This window comes from Hypanus sabinus, chromosome 12 (assembly GCF_030144855.1).
Source record: "Hypanus sabinus isolate sHypSab1 chromosome 12, sHypSab1.hap1, whole genome shotgun sequence".
Taxonomy (NCBI): Eukaryota; Metazoa; Chordata; class Chondrichthyes; order Myliobatiformes; family Dasyatidae; genus Hypanus; species Hypanus sabinus.
Window position 1 is genome coordinate 29,277,736 of NC_082717.1, and position 16,375 is coordinate 29,294,110.

Consider the following 16,375-nt stretch of genomic DNA (forward strand, 5'->3'; position numbering starts at 1 on the left):
CATAAAGTTGAGGGTCCTACATTGGCTTCAGAAGCCATCTCAAAATCCACACAATTAGTTTGGAAAGGTGTCCTCAATTTTGATAATTTGCTTAAAATGTGGTCAGTATCACCATAGCTGCACTCCGTACTGAATTTTGTTGACTGATTAGTTGCAGCAAAGTTCTTGACCAGAGTTGTATGGTACACCCAAAAGAATTTGGTTGCTAAATTGCATTCTGAGGTTCTGGATCAATATTTTTTTTAAACTCACCAAAATGAAAACTACAGATGTCCCCCCTCCCCTTTACAAAGGTAGAGCATTGCTATGAAACTTTTAAGCCGAAATGGCGTAAAGCGAAGAACCATTAATTTATATGGGAAAATTTTTCGTAAAAGCAAAAATCCTCTTTGTAATGCAAAAACAGGTTATTAATGTAGGTCTTTTGTAAAAGCGAAGTGGCGTAAAGGGAACGTTCATAAAGTGGGGGACACCTTTATTCATGTAACTATTTTAGGAGAATTTTGTTACAAAATAATTTTAAAATTATTCAATTAAATCAGAAAATTAACAACCCTGATCATTAATTTTAGGTAATGATTTTAATTGATTTTGGTGGTATTGCTTTTTTAGGTGCACTTACATCCACAATGGAGGAATTTTAATTAGAGTACTGGTTAAAATCAAACAATTTATGAAAACAAAAACTCATCCTGCAGTTTTAAGCTGTTTCATAAAAGATGGATAAGATTATTAAGAAGATTGCAGAAGTGTTATAAAATGATAAATTTAAATAGGCTTTAGAAAGTGGGGGGCAGACATTGAAATGTGACAGATCCTGGGAAGTGAATTCTTATGGAAGAATGAAGTTGCTGAAGAATCTGACAAATTAACAGGTGGTTTTAAGAGAGGAAATGGGAGAGAAGTAGTGAAGCAAGAATTTTTTAATTAATATGCAGTATATCAGAGTTTTGTTGGTGAGGATACGTTGAATGATTTGGAAACAAGCAGATTATCTTACAGACACAGTTCAGTCTGATTGTAGGGTGATTTATTTTTCTTCACACATTTGATATTTGATGTCATACTCACCACTAAAACCATAATTCACTCTTTTCAGTACAGCCCTCATCTTTGTTGTCTCTACACTTCCTTTCTTTGCCATGTGTTCAATTTTTAAATACTCATTTCATTTTAATCTTATTATTTTATCTTAGATTTCTATTTCATCACCTGCTGCTTGATTCCTGCCTAGCTAAATGTGCAACCCTGCATACATATACCTTCCGTTAATTATGTTAAGCTTTCTTTGACTACTCCCACTATTCTAAAGCTGTCATCATTCCTTCAGTGAAAGATAATTTGCCCCAAATCATTGTTTTATTTTTTGGGGGGAGGGTAAAAAATTTGTCATGGTTAAAGAACTGATATTTATTTTTATAACTTCTAGCTCATAACTCTGTTTATTCATGATACTTTTGATGTTTTAATTGCTATGATCATTTGTATATTTTTCCACCTGATGCCATTTCACCATCTGGCTGTTTGCATGTTAATTCTGATCCTTTCAATAAATTGAATAAGACCTGTTTGCTCCTCATCCATATGCTTAATGATTTGTATTGCGCCTAGAATTACTCCTTAATTCTAATCCTTGTTTCTAATAACTCCATCCCTGCTTTGCCTGTAACTGTAAAATCCTGTTTTCTGAGTTCCAATAATTCTGGTATCTTGTATTCCCATTTTTATTCTAACAGTTAATTGTGCATTAATCATAAGAAATTTTCCCACTAAACTGTTCTTCTATTTTAAGAAACTTGTAAAATATATTTTTGTCCAAACTTTTGGTTTTTTAATATGAACGTCATGTGAGACCATAAGATATAGGGGCAGAATTTAGTCCATTTGGCACATCAAGTCTGCTCTAACATTTCATCACGGCTGATCTAATTTTCCTCTCAGCCGCAATCTCCTGCCTTCTCCCTGTATCGCTTCATGCCCTGACCAATCAAGAATCTATCAAGCTCTGTCTTAAATATACATAAATTGTCCACCACAGTTGCCTATGGCAAAGATTTCCACCACATTCACCACTCACTGGCTAAAGAAATTCTTCCTCATCTCCATTCTAAAATGTCGCCCCATCTATTCTAAGGCTGTGTCCTTTGGTCAGTCCCTGCCACCTTGGGAGACATTTTCTCCACATCCACTCTATCAAGGCCTTACACCATTCGATAGGTTTTTTTGAAGTCACCCCTCTTTTTTCATTCCAGTGAATACAGGCCCAGAGCTATTAAACGCTCTTCATATGACAAGCCATTCAATCCTGGAATCATTCTTGTGAATCTCCTTTGAATCCTCTCCAATTTCAGCATATCATTTCTAAAATAAGGGGCCCAAACCTGCTTACAATAACCAAGTGCTTTATAAAGTGTCAACATTACATCCTTGCTTTCGTATTCTAGTCCTCTTGAAATGAATGTTAATATTGTATGTGCCCTTCTCACCATAGACTCAACCAACAAATTAACCTTTGGGAAATCCTGCCCAAGGACACCCAAGTCCCTTTACATCTCAGTGTTTTGTACCCTTTCACTTCTTCTGCCAAGGTACCTGACCATATAATCCTCAACACTGTATTCCATCTGCCATTTCTTTGCCCATTTTCCTAATCAGTCTTGAGACCTCCTGTAGCCTCTCTGCTTCTTCTAAACTTACCTGCCTTTCCACCTATCTTCATATCATCTACAAACCATCAATTCCATCATCCACTGACAACCTAAAAATAAACAATCCCAACACAGACCCCTCTGGAACACCACTAGTCACTGGCAGCCAGCAAGAAAAGGCTCCCTTTATTTCCACTCTTTGCCTCCTGCCAATCAGCCACAGCTTTATCCATGCTAGTATCTTTCCTGTAGTGCCATGGCCTTGTAGCTTGTTAAAAAGCCTCATGTGTGGTACCTTATCAAAGGCTTTCTGAAAATCCAAGTATACAACATCAACTGATTCTCCTCTGTCTATCCTGCTTGTTATTTCTTCAAAGAATTCCAACAGATTTGTCAGGCAAGGTTTTCTCTTGAGGAAACAATGCTGACTACTCCTATTTTATCAGGTGTCTCCAGGTGCCCTGAGACCTCAATCTTAATAATCAACTCCAACATCTTCCCAACCACTGAGGTCAGATTTACTGGCCTATAGTTTCCTTTCTTCTGCCTCTCTCCGTTCTTGAAGAGTGGAGTGATAGTTGCAATTTTCCAGCCTTCTGGAACCATTCTAGAATCCAGTGGTTCTTGAAATATTACTAATGCCTCCGCAATCTCTACAGCCACCTCTTCTGAACTCTGGTGTGTATAACATCTGGTCCAAGTGACTTACCCACTTTCAGATCTTTCCATTTCCCAAGAATCTTAGAAACATAGGAAACCTACAGCACAATACAGGCCCTTCAGCCCACAAAGCTGTGCCGAACATGTCCTTACCTGAGAAATTACCCATAGCCATCCATTCTTTTGAGTTCCATATACCTGTCCAGGAGTCTCTTAAAAGACCCTATTGTATTCTCCACCACCGTCGCTGGCAGCCCATTCCACGCACTCACCGCACTCTGCGTTTTAAAAACAACAACAATGAGACAACTTAGCCCTGGTATCTCCTCTGTACTTACTTCCAAGCACCTTAAAACTGTGCCCTCTTGTGCTAGCCATTTCAGCCCTGAGAAAAAGCCTCTGACTATCCACACGATCAATGCCTCTCATCAGGTCACCTCTCATCCTCCTTAGCTCCAAGGAAAAGAGGCTAAGTTCACTCAACCTATTCTCATAAAGCATGCTCCCCAATACAAACAACATCCTTGTAAATCTCCTCTGTACCCTTTCTATGGCTTCCACATCCTTCCTGTAGTGAGGTGACCAGAACTGAGCACAATACTCCCAAGTGGGGTCTGACCAGGGTCCTGTGTAGCTGCAACATTACCTCTTGGCTGTTAAACTCAATCCCATGATTGATGAAGGCCAAAGCACCGTATGCTTTCTTAACCACAGTCAACCTGTGTAGCAGCCTTGAGTGTTCTATGGAGTTGGACCCCAAGGTCCCTCTGATCCTCCACACTGCCAAGAGTCTTACCATTAATACTATATTCTGTCATCATATTTGACTTACAAAATAAACCACCTCACACTTATCTGGGTTGAACGCCATCTGCCACTTCTCCATCGCCTCCCACAGTAGTCTAATAACCTTCTCTCTAGTTATGGTAACTTGACACACTTAATGCCCCCTGACACCTAGAACTTCCAGATTGAAGACTGATGCAAAATACTGATTCAGTTTGTCCATTGTTTTGTTGAGCCCCATTATTACCTCTCCAGTGTCCTTTTTACAGTAGTCCAATATCTATTTTCATCTCTCTTTTACATTTTATGAATCTGAGGAAACTTTTGGTATTCTCTTTAATGTTATTGGCTTGCTTACTTTTGTATTCTATCTTTACCTTATGGATGACTTTTTTGTTGCTTTGTGTTGGTTTTTAAAAGCTTTCTAACCCTCTAACTTACTACTAATTTTTGCTCTATTTTAAGCCCTCTCTTTGGCTTTAACTTTTCTTGTTAGCCATGGTTATGTCATCTTTCCTTTAGAATACTTCTTCCTATTTGTGATGTATCTATCCTGTGCATTCTGAAATGCTTCCAGAAATTCCAGCCATTGCTGCTCTGCCATCATCACTGGCAGTGTTCTTTTCCAATCAATTCTGGCCAACTCCACTCTTGTGCCTCTGTAATTCCCTTTACTCCACTGTAATACTGATACACCTGACTTTGGTTTCTCTTTCTCAAATTGCAGGGTGAATTCGATCATACAATGATCACTTGTCCTTAAAGGTTCTTTTACCTTAAGCTCTCAAATCAATTCCTGTTTATTTCATACCACCCAATCCAGAATAGCTGATTCTCTTGTGGGCTCAACCGCTAGGGAAAAAGCCAACTCATAGGCATTCTACAAATTCCCTCTTGGAATCCAGCAACAACCTGATTTTTGTAATCTGCCCATGACTGTTGTAATATTCTCCTTTTGGCATGCATTTTCTATCTCCCATTGTAATTTGTAGGCAACGTCCTTACTACTTTTTGAGGGTCGGTATACAACCCCCATTAGGGTCTTTTTACCCTTGCTTTATCCACAGTGAATCAACACCTTCTGACCCTATGTTACCTGTTTCTAATGATTTTGATTTCATATTTTTTTTTACCAACATTGCAACACTGCCCCTCTGCCTTCCTGTCTATCCTTTCAATAATACACTGTGTATCCTTGGATGTTAAGCTCCTGGCTATAGTCTTCCAGTCATGATTCAGTGATCATACCTGCCAATCTGCAAGTTCATCTACCTTATTCCATATATTGAGATGCAACATGCATTCGGATACAACACCTTCAGTCCTGTATTCACCCTTTTTGATTTTGTCCTCCTTTTAAGTTGCAACTCATCCTTTTGACTGCAGTTTTGCGCTACCAGCAGCCTCTCCTTACTACAAATTGCCTCTATCTGTAAACCAGCTACTTATCTTCAGCACTGTTATCCACCTTTTCCTACGATGCTTCCTGCATTGAAATATAGGACACTAGTTGCACCAAGCTCAACCTTTTGATTTTAATTTTGTCTGGGGTTTTACCAGCGTCTTCCTCCACAAACTCTCCACTAACTGTTTGAGCACTATGGTTCCCCACCCCAATGTGGAACCTCATCACTTGTCCTACCCATGTCATTGGTACCAATGTGGACCATGTCTTCTGGCTGCTCACCCTCCCACTTAAGAATGGTGAGGACTCGATCCCAGATACCCCAAACCCTGGCACCTGGGAGGCAACCTAACTTCTGGGAATCTTATTCTTGCCCGCAGAACCTCCTGTCCGTTCCCCTAACAAATCCCCTATCACTACAGTGTGCCTCTTCCCTTTTGAGTCACAGAGCCAGACTCAGTGCCAGAGACTTTCCTCTGTTAAATCATCATCTGTCCCCTGATTGAAGTTCTCCAAACTTCCGATGTCTGGATGGGCTGCTGGTCAAAGCACTAATTCTAGTATGCTTTTGTTTTTAATACTGTGTCTAGGGAGTTTTATTATACTTAATGTTTTATATACTTAGAAATTTCTATAAAACGTTCTGCATTTTGTGATAAACTGGTTCATATTTCAGCATGAATAAAATAGTAAGGTATGATATTATTCAGTGACTACTTGTGGAAGAAAGACTCGAGGGACTTTAAGCACTCTTGATGCTTACAGGACAGTGAAATTCCAACAACAGGCATATTGAACAACTCCATAACTCCTTATGATTTATTGTATTTTGGCCATATGAACTTCCACACCTTTGAATGTCTCCTGGAACCATTCCAATCTCAGAGCTGCAAAATTGGGGATTTGCTCTTAAATACTCATAGAATTATCACTCTTCATATTGACACCATCCAATTTTAGTTCCTTGCAATTAGGTGTTAGCATTTTCTAGTATTTTCTGTCTGCATGTTGTTCTGTGACTGAGGCACAACTCTTTTAACTGACCATGCCAGTTTAACCCCTTTCTATTGTTGTGCATACTTTGAATCTGAAAATGTTATCCAAATAATAGATTAAGTTTAGGATAGTACTTTTGTACCTCCCTCTGCAAACTGGATCTTTGTCTTTCTCACCAGAAGACCACAGTGTGTGTGGATCTGAAATACCATCTCCACCTCACTGATAATCAACACTGGTGCACCTCAAGGATGTGTGCTTAGCCCACTGCTCTACTCTCTCTACTCTCATGGCGGTGTTGTTGGGCACAGCTCAAATGCCACCTGTAAAATTGGTGCTGCTATAACCATTGAAGATGGTGAGGAGAAGGTGTACAGGAATGAGATATCAGATTAATATATTAAAATATATATTTATTTATATATTTTTCTCTTTTGTTGTAGATGAGGATGTCCCTGCAGACATGATTGTGGAAGAATCAGGACCTGGTCCACAAAACAGCCCATACCAGCTACGGAGGAAGTCTCTATTGTCTAAAAGACAATATCCTACAAAAAATAATATGGAGGTGAGATGCACTGCTAAATGCAGAAAAATGTATTTTTTGGTGTTAACCCCACCATCCAAAATTCATCTTTGCCCAGGTGCAGATTTAATTTATGAAAACGTGGCTGAGACAACAGCTGTATAAACTATTGTTATCTTGTTGTCAACCATGAGCCCATTTACTTTAGTTTTGCACAGTGAAGCTGGGTTTGAATGTTGGATGCTGATATGCAGAGGCTTTAATTTTCAGAGAAAATAGGACTCAATGGTGGCATGGCAGGTGGGGAATTGAAGTCATATTTAGAGTATAAACTAAGCATCTTAATTTGGAAGAGTAGATAGGGCATGATAAATCAGATTTAAATTAATTAGTTTTTATTTTAATGCATTGAACCTGATGGATTTGGCTTTGGTTCATAAGCAAATGGAAATGTGATATTGTTTATCAAAAATGAAGTTGGGGGAAACAAAAGAACAAGACTGACAGCTCAGTGCACTCAGTCATAGCAGATAGGTAAAAGAAGAGAGGTGCCTCAGTGTTTATTAGGACGAGCATCATATCAGTATTCAAGGAAGATATTTTGAAAGGCTCTTCCAATGATGACGTGTTAGAAGAAACAGGGACAATCACTTTGGTATTATATATTGCAGGTTTGCTAGCAGTTAGCAAGAAAAAGATGAGCAGTTGTGTAGACAATTGACAGAAGGATGTGAGGGCAAAGGCACCATAGTGGTCCATTGTTATTTGTCATCTATATCAATGATCTGGATGATGATGTGGTAAATTGGATCAGCAAATTTGCTGATGATACAAAGATTGGAGGTGTGGACACTGAGGAAGGTTTTCAAAGCTTGCAGAGGGATCTGGACCAGCTGGCAAAATGGGCTGAAAAATGGCAGATGGAGTTTAATATAGACAAGTGTGAGGTATTGCACTTTGGAAGGAAAAACCAAGGTAGAACATACAAGGTAAATGGTAGGGTACTGAGGAGTGCAGTAGAAAAGGGGAATCTAGGAATACAGATACAAAATTCCCTAAAAGTGGCATCACAGGTAGATAAAGACAGCTTTTGGCACATTGGCCTTTATAAATCAAAGTATTGAGTATAAGAGTTGGAATGTTATGGTGAAGTTATATAAGGCATTGGTGAGGCCGAATTTGGAGTATTTTGTGCAGTTTTGGTCACCGAATTACAGGAAGGATATTAATAAGGTTGAAAGAGTGCAGAGAAGGTTTACGAGGATGTTACCGGGACTTGAGAAACTGAGTTACTTAGAAAGGTTGAATAGGTTAGGACTTTATTCCCTGGAGCGTAGAAGAATGAGGGGAGATTTGATAGAGGTATATAAAATTATGATGGGTATAGATAGAGTGAATGCAAGCAGGCTTTTTCCATTGAGGCTAGGGGAGAAAAAACCCAGAGGACATGGGTTAAGGGTGAAGGGGGAAAAAGTTTAAAGGGAACATTGGAGGTGGGGTGCTTCTTCACACAGAGTGGTGGGAGTGTGGAATGAGCTGCCAGATGAAGTGGTAAATGTGGGCTCACTTTTAACATTTAAGAAAAACTTGGAGAGGTACATAGATGAGAGGTGTATGGAGGATATGGGCCAGGTGCAGGTCAGTGGGACGAGGCAAAAAAAATGGTATGGCACAGCCAAGAAGGGCCAAAAGACCTGTTTCTGTGCTGTAATGTTCTATGGTGGGAGTACAGGGGAACAGATTTCAACTTTTCCAATTATATCTGGGAGAGTCTTGGAGGTAAGACTCATCCTGGGAGTAAAATGTGTCGGGGAAGTTCTTTTTTGAGCCAATACTTTGATAATTATATATAAACGTGGTTCTACTGGATTTGGAAAATAAAAGCAGGCATGCTGTGGTAGCACAAATGGGAGCCTTTTAAAAAGAAGATTGTATGGAGTATGAAAGGTAAGGATGGCAAGGTTTATGAAATATGAATCAAAAATTATGTTGAGTTGAAGAAAACAAAAGGAATAGGCAAAATGTTGGAATCCCTTAAGAGGTATGGAAGATGTGGGAGTGTACATAAAAAGGAAATTGGGAGGGGAAAAAGGGGCCATCAGTGGCAAACAAAATTTAAGATGAATCTTCCAGCAATCAAAGTATACTAAGAGGAAGATGGTAACCTCTAGATAATGGGATAAATTATGCTTGGAGCGTAGAGATGTGGGTGAAGATTTAAATGAGTATTTCTTGTTTGTATTCACTGCAAGAAGATGAAGGGAGAGTTCAGGGTGAGGTAGGCTGATATTTTGTGCATAATTGACATTTGGGAAGACAGGGTCTTGGGAAGCATGAAGGTGGGTAAATATCCAGAGCCCAATGTGAAGAAATCCCAGCTGCTATGCGAGGCAACTAGTTTGTGGGGGCCTTTGCAGACATTTTTGTATCCTTATTAGCTAATGACTGTTGCTGTAGTACTTAAGATGACGAGCATGGATTTACTGGATTACTGAAGGATAGTGGATCCTGCAGCAGTGACAGGGAATTTATTGGTAATTGGTTTTTAGGAGAGGATTTTATTTTATTAGGAAAGTTAGGATTTGTTAGGGATATTCAGCATGGGTTTGTTTCTGGGAAATTTGATTGATATTTGAAGAAGTAACTAAACATTTTCAGGAGAGTGTGGTCGATGCTGTGTGCAAGGTCTTTAATAAAATCTTTAATTTGCTTGGTAAACTGGTCCAGAAGTTGGAGCCCATGGGATCCAGGAAAGATTGGTAATAGGGCTGTGCTAGAGGGTTGTTTTCTCAATTAGAAGTCTGTTACCAGTGATGTACCTCAGCAGTTGGTATGTTTGTGATGTAGATTAACAACTTGGGAATGAATATGTGACGTAAGGTAAATAAATTTGTAAGTACCACAAAAATTGCTAGTGGTGTAGATATCAAGGCTATAGTGTGATGCTATTCAGCTGGAAAATTTGGTAGACTAATGGTAAGTGTAATTTAATCTTGTCAAATGCAAAATGATTTTTGGGAAGATAAAGTAGGATGTATCCAATAAATAGTAGTGAACAAGGGGACCAAGTTCATATATCCCAGAAATGTTAGCATGGACGGATAAGTTGGTGAAGAAGACTGATCCATCCTTTGCTGACCATGGGATAGAGCATACCAGGGTATCATATTATGCCTGGAGATTTATGTGCTGCTCTTGTTGCCACATTATAGGATGGATGTGATTGCACTGGAGAAGGTGCAAAGGAAATTATGCCTGTATGGAATGACTGCAAAGACTGGTTTTATTTTCCCTAGAGCACATGAGATGAGGAATGACCTGGCAGAGGTGTATACATTTGAGGGGGATAAATATAGTAGATAATTTTTTCCACACTGTTTATGATGAGGGAGTGCATTTTATATGAGAGTCTACAAATTTCGAGTTAAATAGGGGAGTGTCCACGATGGCATTCTTTAATATAGAAGCTGAATGGTCTAGATTATGCAGCCTGAATTGATATTGGAGGTTAATATGCTTACACTATCTAAGAAACACCTAGACAAGTACTGGAATTGCTAAGCCAAATTTGGTGGGCTTAAGTACTTGCTTCTTTGGTTGACAATTGTTAATCTATAGATCAGAGAGGAAGTAGTATAATGACACGTCCTGCATCTTTGCCAACAGCTATAAAGAAAACATTTAAAAATAAGGTGTGATAGCCCGTTTCATAGATTAAGTGAGGTAGATTTTGTTTCAGTCACAATTTTATTGCCAAGGAAATAATTAAGATGTGATTTTTAAATATGTTAATTATAACTTACAATTTGTGGTGTCAGTATATTTAGAAAGAGCAAAATGTGAAAAGGCACCATCTATCCATTTTGGAGGTTATATTTTAATAGAATAGCTCAACAAGAACTGTGGTAACTGAAATTCAATTTTTATCTGATGAATTTTGTAGACTGCAGTGAATGGTGGAAAGGCTTACCATCAGATGATATGTTAATTGTTTTGAGCCATATCTTGGGTGTTTCTAACCTTTGAATAATTTCAGAATTAGGTTTATTATCCCTGGCATGTGATATGAAATTTGTTAATTTAGCAGCAGCAATTCAATCCAATACATAATCAGAGACAAAGAAAAAGTAAAACATAATAAATAAACAAATAAATCATTTACATGTATTGAATAAATTTCTAAAAATGTGCAACAAACAGAAATGCTGTATATTTTTTTAACAAGTGAGGTAGTGTCCAAAGCTTCAGTGTCCATTTAGGAATCAGATGGCAGAGGGTTTAAATGTGCAATTTTAAATGCAGTTTAATACTTGGGTTTCCTGAGCATTTTTTTTTGAAATGGGGTGTTCTGAAACCGTCTGTTTTAGGTGTTCTAATTTTTTTCTTACACAGTTGCTTAATTCTTAAGAATCAAAAGGTTGAAGACAAAATAGTCTTTTCGAAACTTGTGTCAAATACTTTAGCCGTTGAAATACTTCTCCCAATCTTTTCTCTCACATATATAGTGGTGATAGTGACTATAAAATATGATAAGTATACATACTCTAATAAAATCATGGGAAAGAAAAAAATAGGAATAATATTATGGATATTGTTACTGTTTTTGTTTCTGAATCTTGGCTTTAAAGTAATTCCATAGTTTCTAAAGTTTTGTACCTGGCCCCTGGTCTTTTAAACTCAGATATTCTTGATAAAGTGATGCATCTCTGCAGTTTGTTCTTCACATGTTCTGTCAAGAGTTCATGGTCAGTGTACACATTTGTGTAGCCTGTCTGAGGTGGTTATTGAATCTTAAAAGCAGTTTAAAAAGCACTAATATTAAAATTCTCAATGGAATTCTGATATACACAAGGATTCTAACACAATCTAATATCTTTGTAGGAGTTTTATTATAAAGTCTATCACTTCAATGCACAAAATTGGCAGATTAATGTATTTCAGGATATTTGCTATGGGAGCAATATGATGTTTTGCTTGAGTGGTAGGAGTTTGTTAACAGCACAAATTTTCTGCTTACGGGTAACTAATCTTTCTGATATTATGATAGTTTGCAGAGAAACAGGCCATTTAACCCAACCATTCTCTGATTATGCTGAGCTTCTATTCTAAACTTAGAGGCCAACTGTCTTTGCCTTCTCTCATGTCCTTGTAACTTTTCTATGTAGTGATATTATTTGTTCTGCTTTACATATTTTACTTTCCTTTTGTTAACTATATGACTTTGAAGGCATCTAATTTTTTTCTTCCTAAAATAAATAGACATTCTATGCTATCAAAGCCTTTCAAGATTTGGAAAACATCTGAAGTTGTCTATCTACATATTTTTCAGCCTTTTAATCATATCCTGATGCATTTGTTTTGTTTTCCTTGACAGTTCATTTTGCATCCACTGAATTGCCTCAGTACTTCTGTAATGGCAGTGACCAGAACTGTACTCAGCCCAGAAATGAGTTTGGCACAAATACTCGATTTTGCACTTCTAAACTGTGTAAAGTAAAACTAATCCTAGGTCTTATTTTTTCTTTTAAAAATTTTATTGTTAAACATTGCTATTTTAATGAAAAGAAAAATGTTTGAAGTTTGAGTGCCTTGTAAGTTGTAATGGGCACAGCAGTAAGACCCAGACTTTAACATGAAAATTTTGTGAAACCAGATTAAATTTAGTGGTAACATGGATTTTAAAAGTTAATTAAGTTGTATTAATGCCAACTTTGGCTTCATGGTGCCTTTTCCACAAATCATTTTGTATCCAAAATTTGTATTTTTTTTAATCTATGCAAGACTTGAGGTAGTTACAAAGATGAAAAATGGGAATGGTACTGAGAGAATGAAACAGAAGGATAAAAATTTTAACAGTAAAATGTTGGTCAAAGATATCTTTGTTAGGATTGATAATATAAGTGGTAGTGACTTGGCTATGCTAAATATTTAATTGAAAAATATCATAGGCTTTTCTAATTATATACAAAAACTCTATAAAGATTTATAATAAAATAGAATGTCTACATGATCTACACAGCAGATTATACCCTACCCCTTCACCGAACTGAGAATAGAAATAAAACTAAATTTGGGTAGCAAAGAATGTACAGGAATGCTGGGTGTAATAATGGAGCAGTGATTACAGTGAAACTGAGTACAGCAGAGGAGAGATACATCAGATTGACGTCCCTTCTAAATTTTAAAAAGTCTACCACTGCTATCAGCTCTGAACACTCAAAAACCACTGGAACCCAAATACACCCCTCTACAGTCCAGAGAATTCTTGTCAGAAGTGGTCCTTGTGGAAGAGTTGCTGCCAAAAAGCTATTCCTTTGAAGTGGAAACAAGACCAAGAGGCTCAACTACACACAAAAACACAAGGATTAGGGTGCTACACAATGGTGGCAAATGCTCTGGGCTGACGAGTCAAAATGTGAAATTTTTGCCTCAAATAGGAGGCAATTTGTCTTTAGAAGAACTGGAGAATGCTCCATGGATCTGTGTCTGCAGCCAATAGTGAACCACAATGGATGTGCAGATTTGGGTCTGCATTTCTGCAAATAGATTTGGTGATCTGATCAGAATTAATGAAATCATCAATGCTGAGAAGTAGAAGCAGATTCTCATCCATCAGGGAGGCATCTGCTCAGTCCCAACTTCATTCAGGACAATGACCCCAAACATTAAGAACTATCTTCAGCAAAAAAGAAGAACAAGGAGTTCTGGAACAAATGGTATGGCCTTCACGGAGCCCTGATCTCAACTTCACTGAGGCTGTCTGGGAAAGACAAGCAAGCAAGACAGTTAGTCTGCAGAAGAACTGTGGCAAGTTTATTGACACATATCCTATGGTCTTATGTTCAGGAAAATTTCCTTAATCAGTATGTAGAATTCCCAATGAGAGTATGTGATGCTTGATCTGCTACTGAAAAATGACACAGGGTGAGTATGTGTATGGGGAACACTTACCTGATTTCTTTGTGTTCTCTTGCATTTCATATACTTGATTAAGTACCTCATTTGTTCCTACCTGTATATACCTGCTAGGAAACTCCCTTTTTTTTTTCTTAACCAAGGTCTGAATATCTCTTGAAAACCAAAGTTCCCTAAGCCTGTTAGCTTTACCTTTTATTCTGACAGGCACGTACAAGCTTTCTGTTTCAAAATTTCCCTTTTGAAGTCCTTCCACTTTCTAAGTACAGAAAACCATAGAACACTACAGCACAGTACAGGCCCTTCAGCCCTCTATGTTGTGCCGACCCATATAATCCTTAAAAAAAAAGTACTAAATCCACACTACCCCATAACCCTCCATTTTTCTTTCATCCAGGTGCCTGTCCAAGAGGCTGTTAAATACCCCTAATGTTTTAGCCTCAACCACCATCACTGGCAAGTCATTCCAGGCACTCACAACCCTCTGTAAAAAAAAAAACAACAACAACAACAACACTTACCCCTGATGTCTCCCCTAAACTTATTTTGTACATATGCCCTCTGGTGTTTGCTATTGGTGCCCTGGGAAACAGATACTGACTATCCACCCTATCTATGCCTCTCATAATCTTGTAGACCTCTATCAAGTCCCCTTTCATTCTTCTACACCCCAAAGAGAAGTCCCAGCTTTGCTAACTTTGCTTCATATGACTTGTTCTCCAAACCAGGCAACATCCTGGTATATCTCCTCTGCAGCCTCTCCATAGTTTCCACATCCTTCCTATAATGAGGTGACCAGAATTGAACATAATACTCTAAGTGCAGTCTCACCAGAGATTTGTAAAGTTGCAACATGACCTCTCTACTCTTGAACTCAACCCCCTGTTAATGAAGCCTTGCATCCCAAAGGCCTTTTTAACTATCCTATCAACCTGCACAGTGACCTTGAGGGATGAATGGATTTGAACCCCAAGGTCCCTTTGTTCATCCACACTCTTAAGTAACTGACAATTAATCCTTACTCAGTCTTCTGGTTTGTCCTTCCAAAATGCATCACCTCACACTTACCTGGATTGAACGTCATCTGCCATTTTTCTGCCCAACTCTGCAGCCTGTCTATGTCCTCTTGTAACCTTCGACAACCTGCAGCTCCATCCACAACTCCTCCAATCTTCGTGCCATCCGCAAACTTACCCATCCTTCTGCCTCTACATCCAGGCCATTTATAAAAATCACAAATAGCAGGGGTCCCAGGACAGATCCCTGCGGCACTCTACTAGTCACCAACCTCCAGGCAGAATACTTTCCTTCCACAACTACCCTCTGCTTTCTTCCTTTAAGCCAATTTTTTTTCCAAACAGCCAAGGTTCCACTGATCTCATGCCTCATGACTTTCTGGATGAGTCTCTCATGAGGGACCTTGTCAAATGCTTTGCTAAAGTCCATGTAGACCACATCCACTGCCCTACCCTCATCAATTTCTTTTGTTACCTCTTGAAAAAACTCAATCAGGCTCATGAGGCACGATCTTCCCTTCACAAAGCCTGTCTTAATTCATACTTGCCAGATTCTTTCTGAACAATGCAGTATAACAACTATTTTACATAGCATTTACATTGTATTAGGTATTATAAGTAATCTAGAGATGATTTAAAGTATACGGGAGAATGTGCATGGATTATCGTGGACCGGGATTGAAAAAAATCTGAAGTTCTCTTACTAAGTCGGACCAGATACATCCGGTATTATTTAGCATCAGTTAGTCAAGCATTTGTGTTAGTATATAGATTATATTTTACCTTTCTATGCATATAAAACACTTAAGAACGTATGTTTCAGCGCAAGTTCGATCCAGCGACAGACTGATATCGAGTGCACTCTCCATTTGTGCTGGGTTGACGTGGAGGATCAAAAACTCAAAACCCAATAATAGTGAGATAATGGTTACTGAGGGGGTTGGCCATAGGGGTGCTCTCCACTATATGAGCTGTTCCCTTCCCTTCCCTGACAATTTGTAGAGTTAAAGCAGACAGTTACGAATTAGGTTATGAATTACCTTGAGGTGCATGACAAAATAGGCCCAAGCCAGCATGGTTTCATGAAGGGAAGATCCTGCCTCACTAACCTATTGGAATTTTTTGAGGTAATCGCAAATAAGATTGACAAGGGAGAGGCTGTGTATTTGGATTTTCAAAAGGCCTTTGATAAGATGCCACATAAAAGCCTGCTTAATAAGATGAGGGCCCATGGAATTACAGAAAGGATGTTGGAATGGGTGGAGCATTGGCTGATAGACAGAAAGCAAAGAGTGGGAATACAGGGATCCTATTCTGGTTGGTTGCTGGTTACTAGTGCTGTTCTGCAGGGGTCAGTGTTGGGGCCTCTTTTTTTTATACTGTATATCGATAATTTAGATTATCAATTAAATGGTTTTGTGGC

The 16,375-nt window shown here is 38.4% G+C and overlaps 1 protein-coding gene across 2 annotated transcripts in view; it reads left to right on the forward strand.

Annotated features, from left to right (window-relative positions):
* The window catches only part of fbxo11b (F-box protein 11b), a 124,873-nt gene that overhangs the window by 37,926 nt on the left and 70,572 nt on the right, over window positions 1–16,375 (forward strand). For both annotated transcript variants that reach the window (XM_059985704.1, XM_059985703.1), the window contains one exon: window positions 6,939–7,063. In XM_059985704.1, coding sequence (XP_059841687.1) covers window positions 6,959–7,063 — 105 coding nt within the window. In that variant the 5' untranslated portion in view covers window positions 6,939–6,958. The remainder of the gene's footprint in view (window positions 1–6,938; window positions 7,064–16,375) is intronic.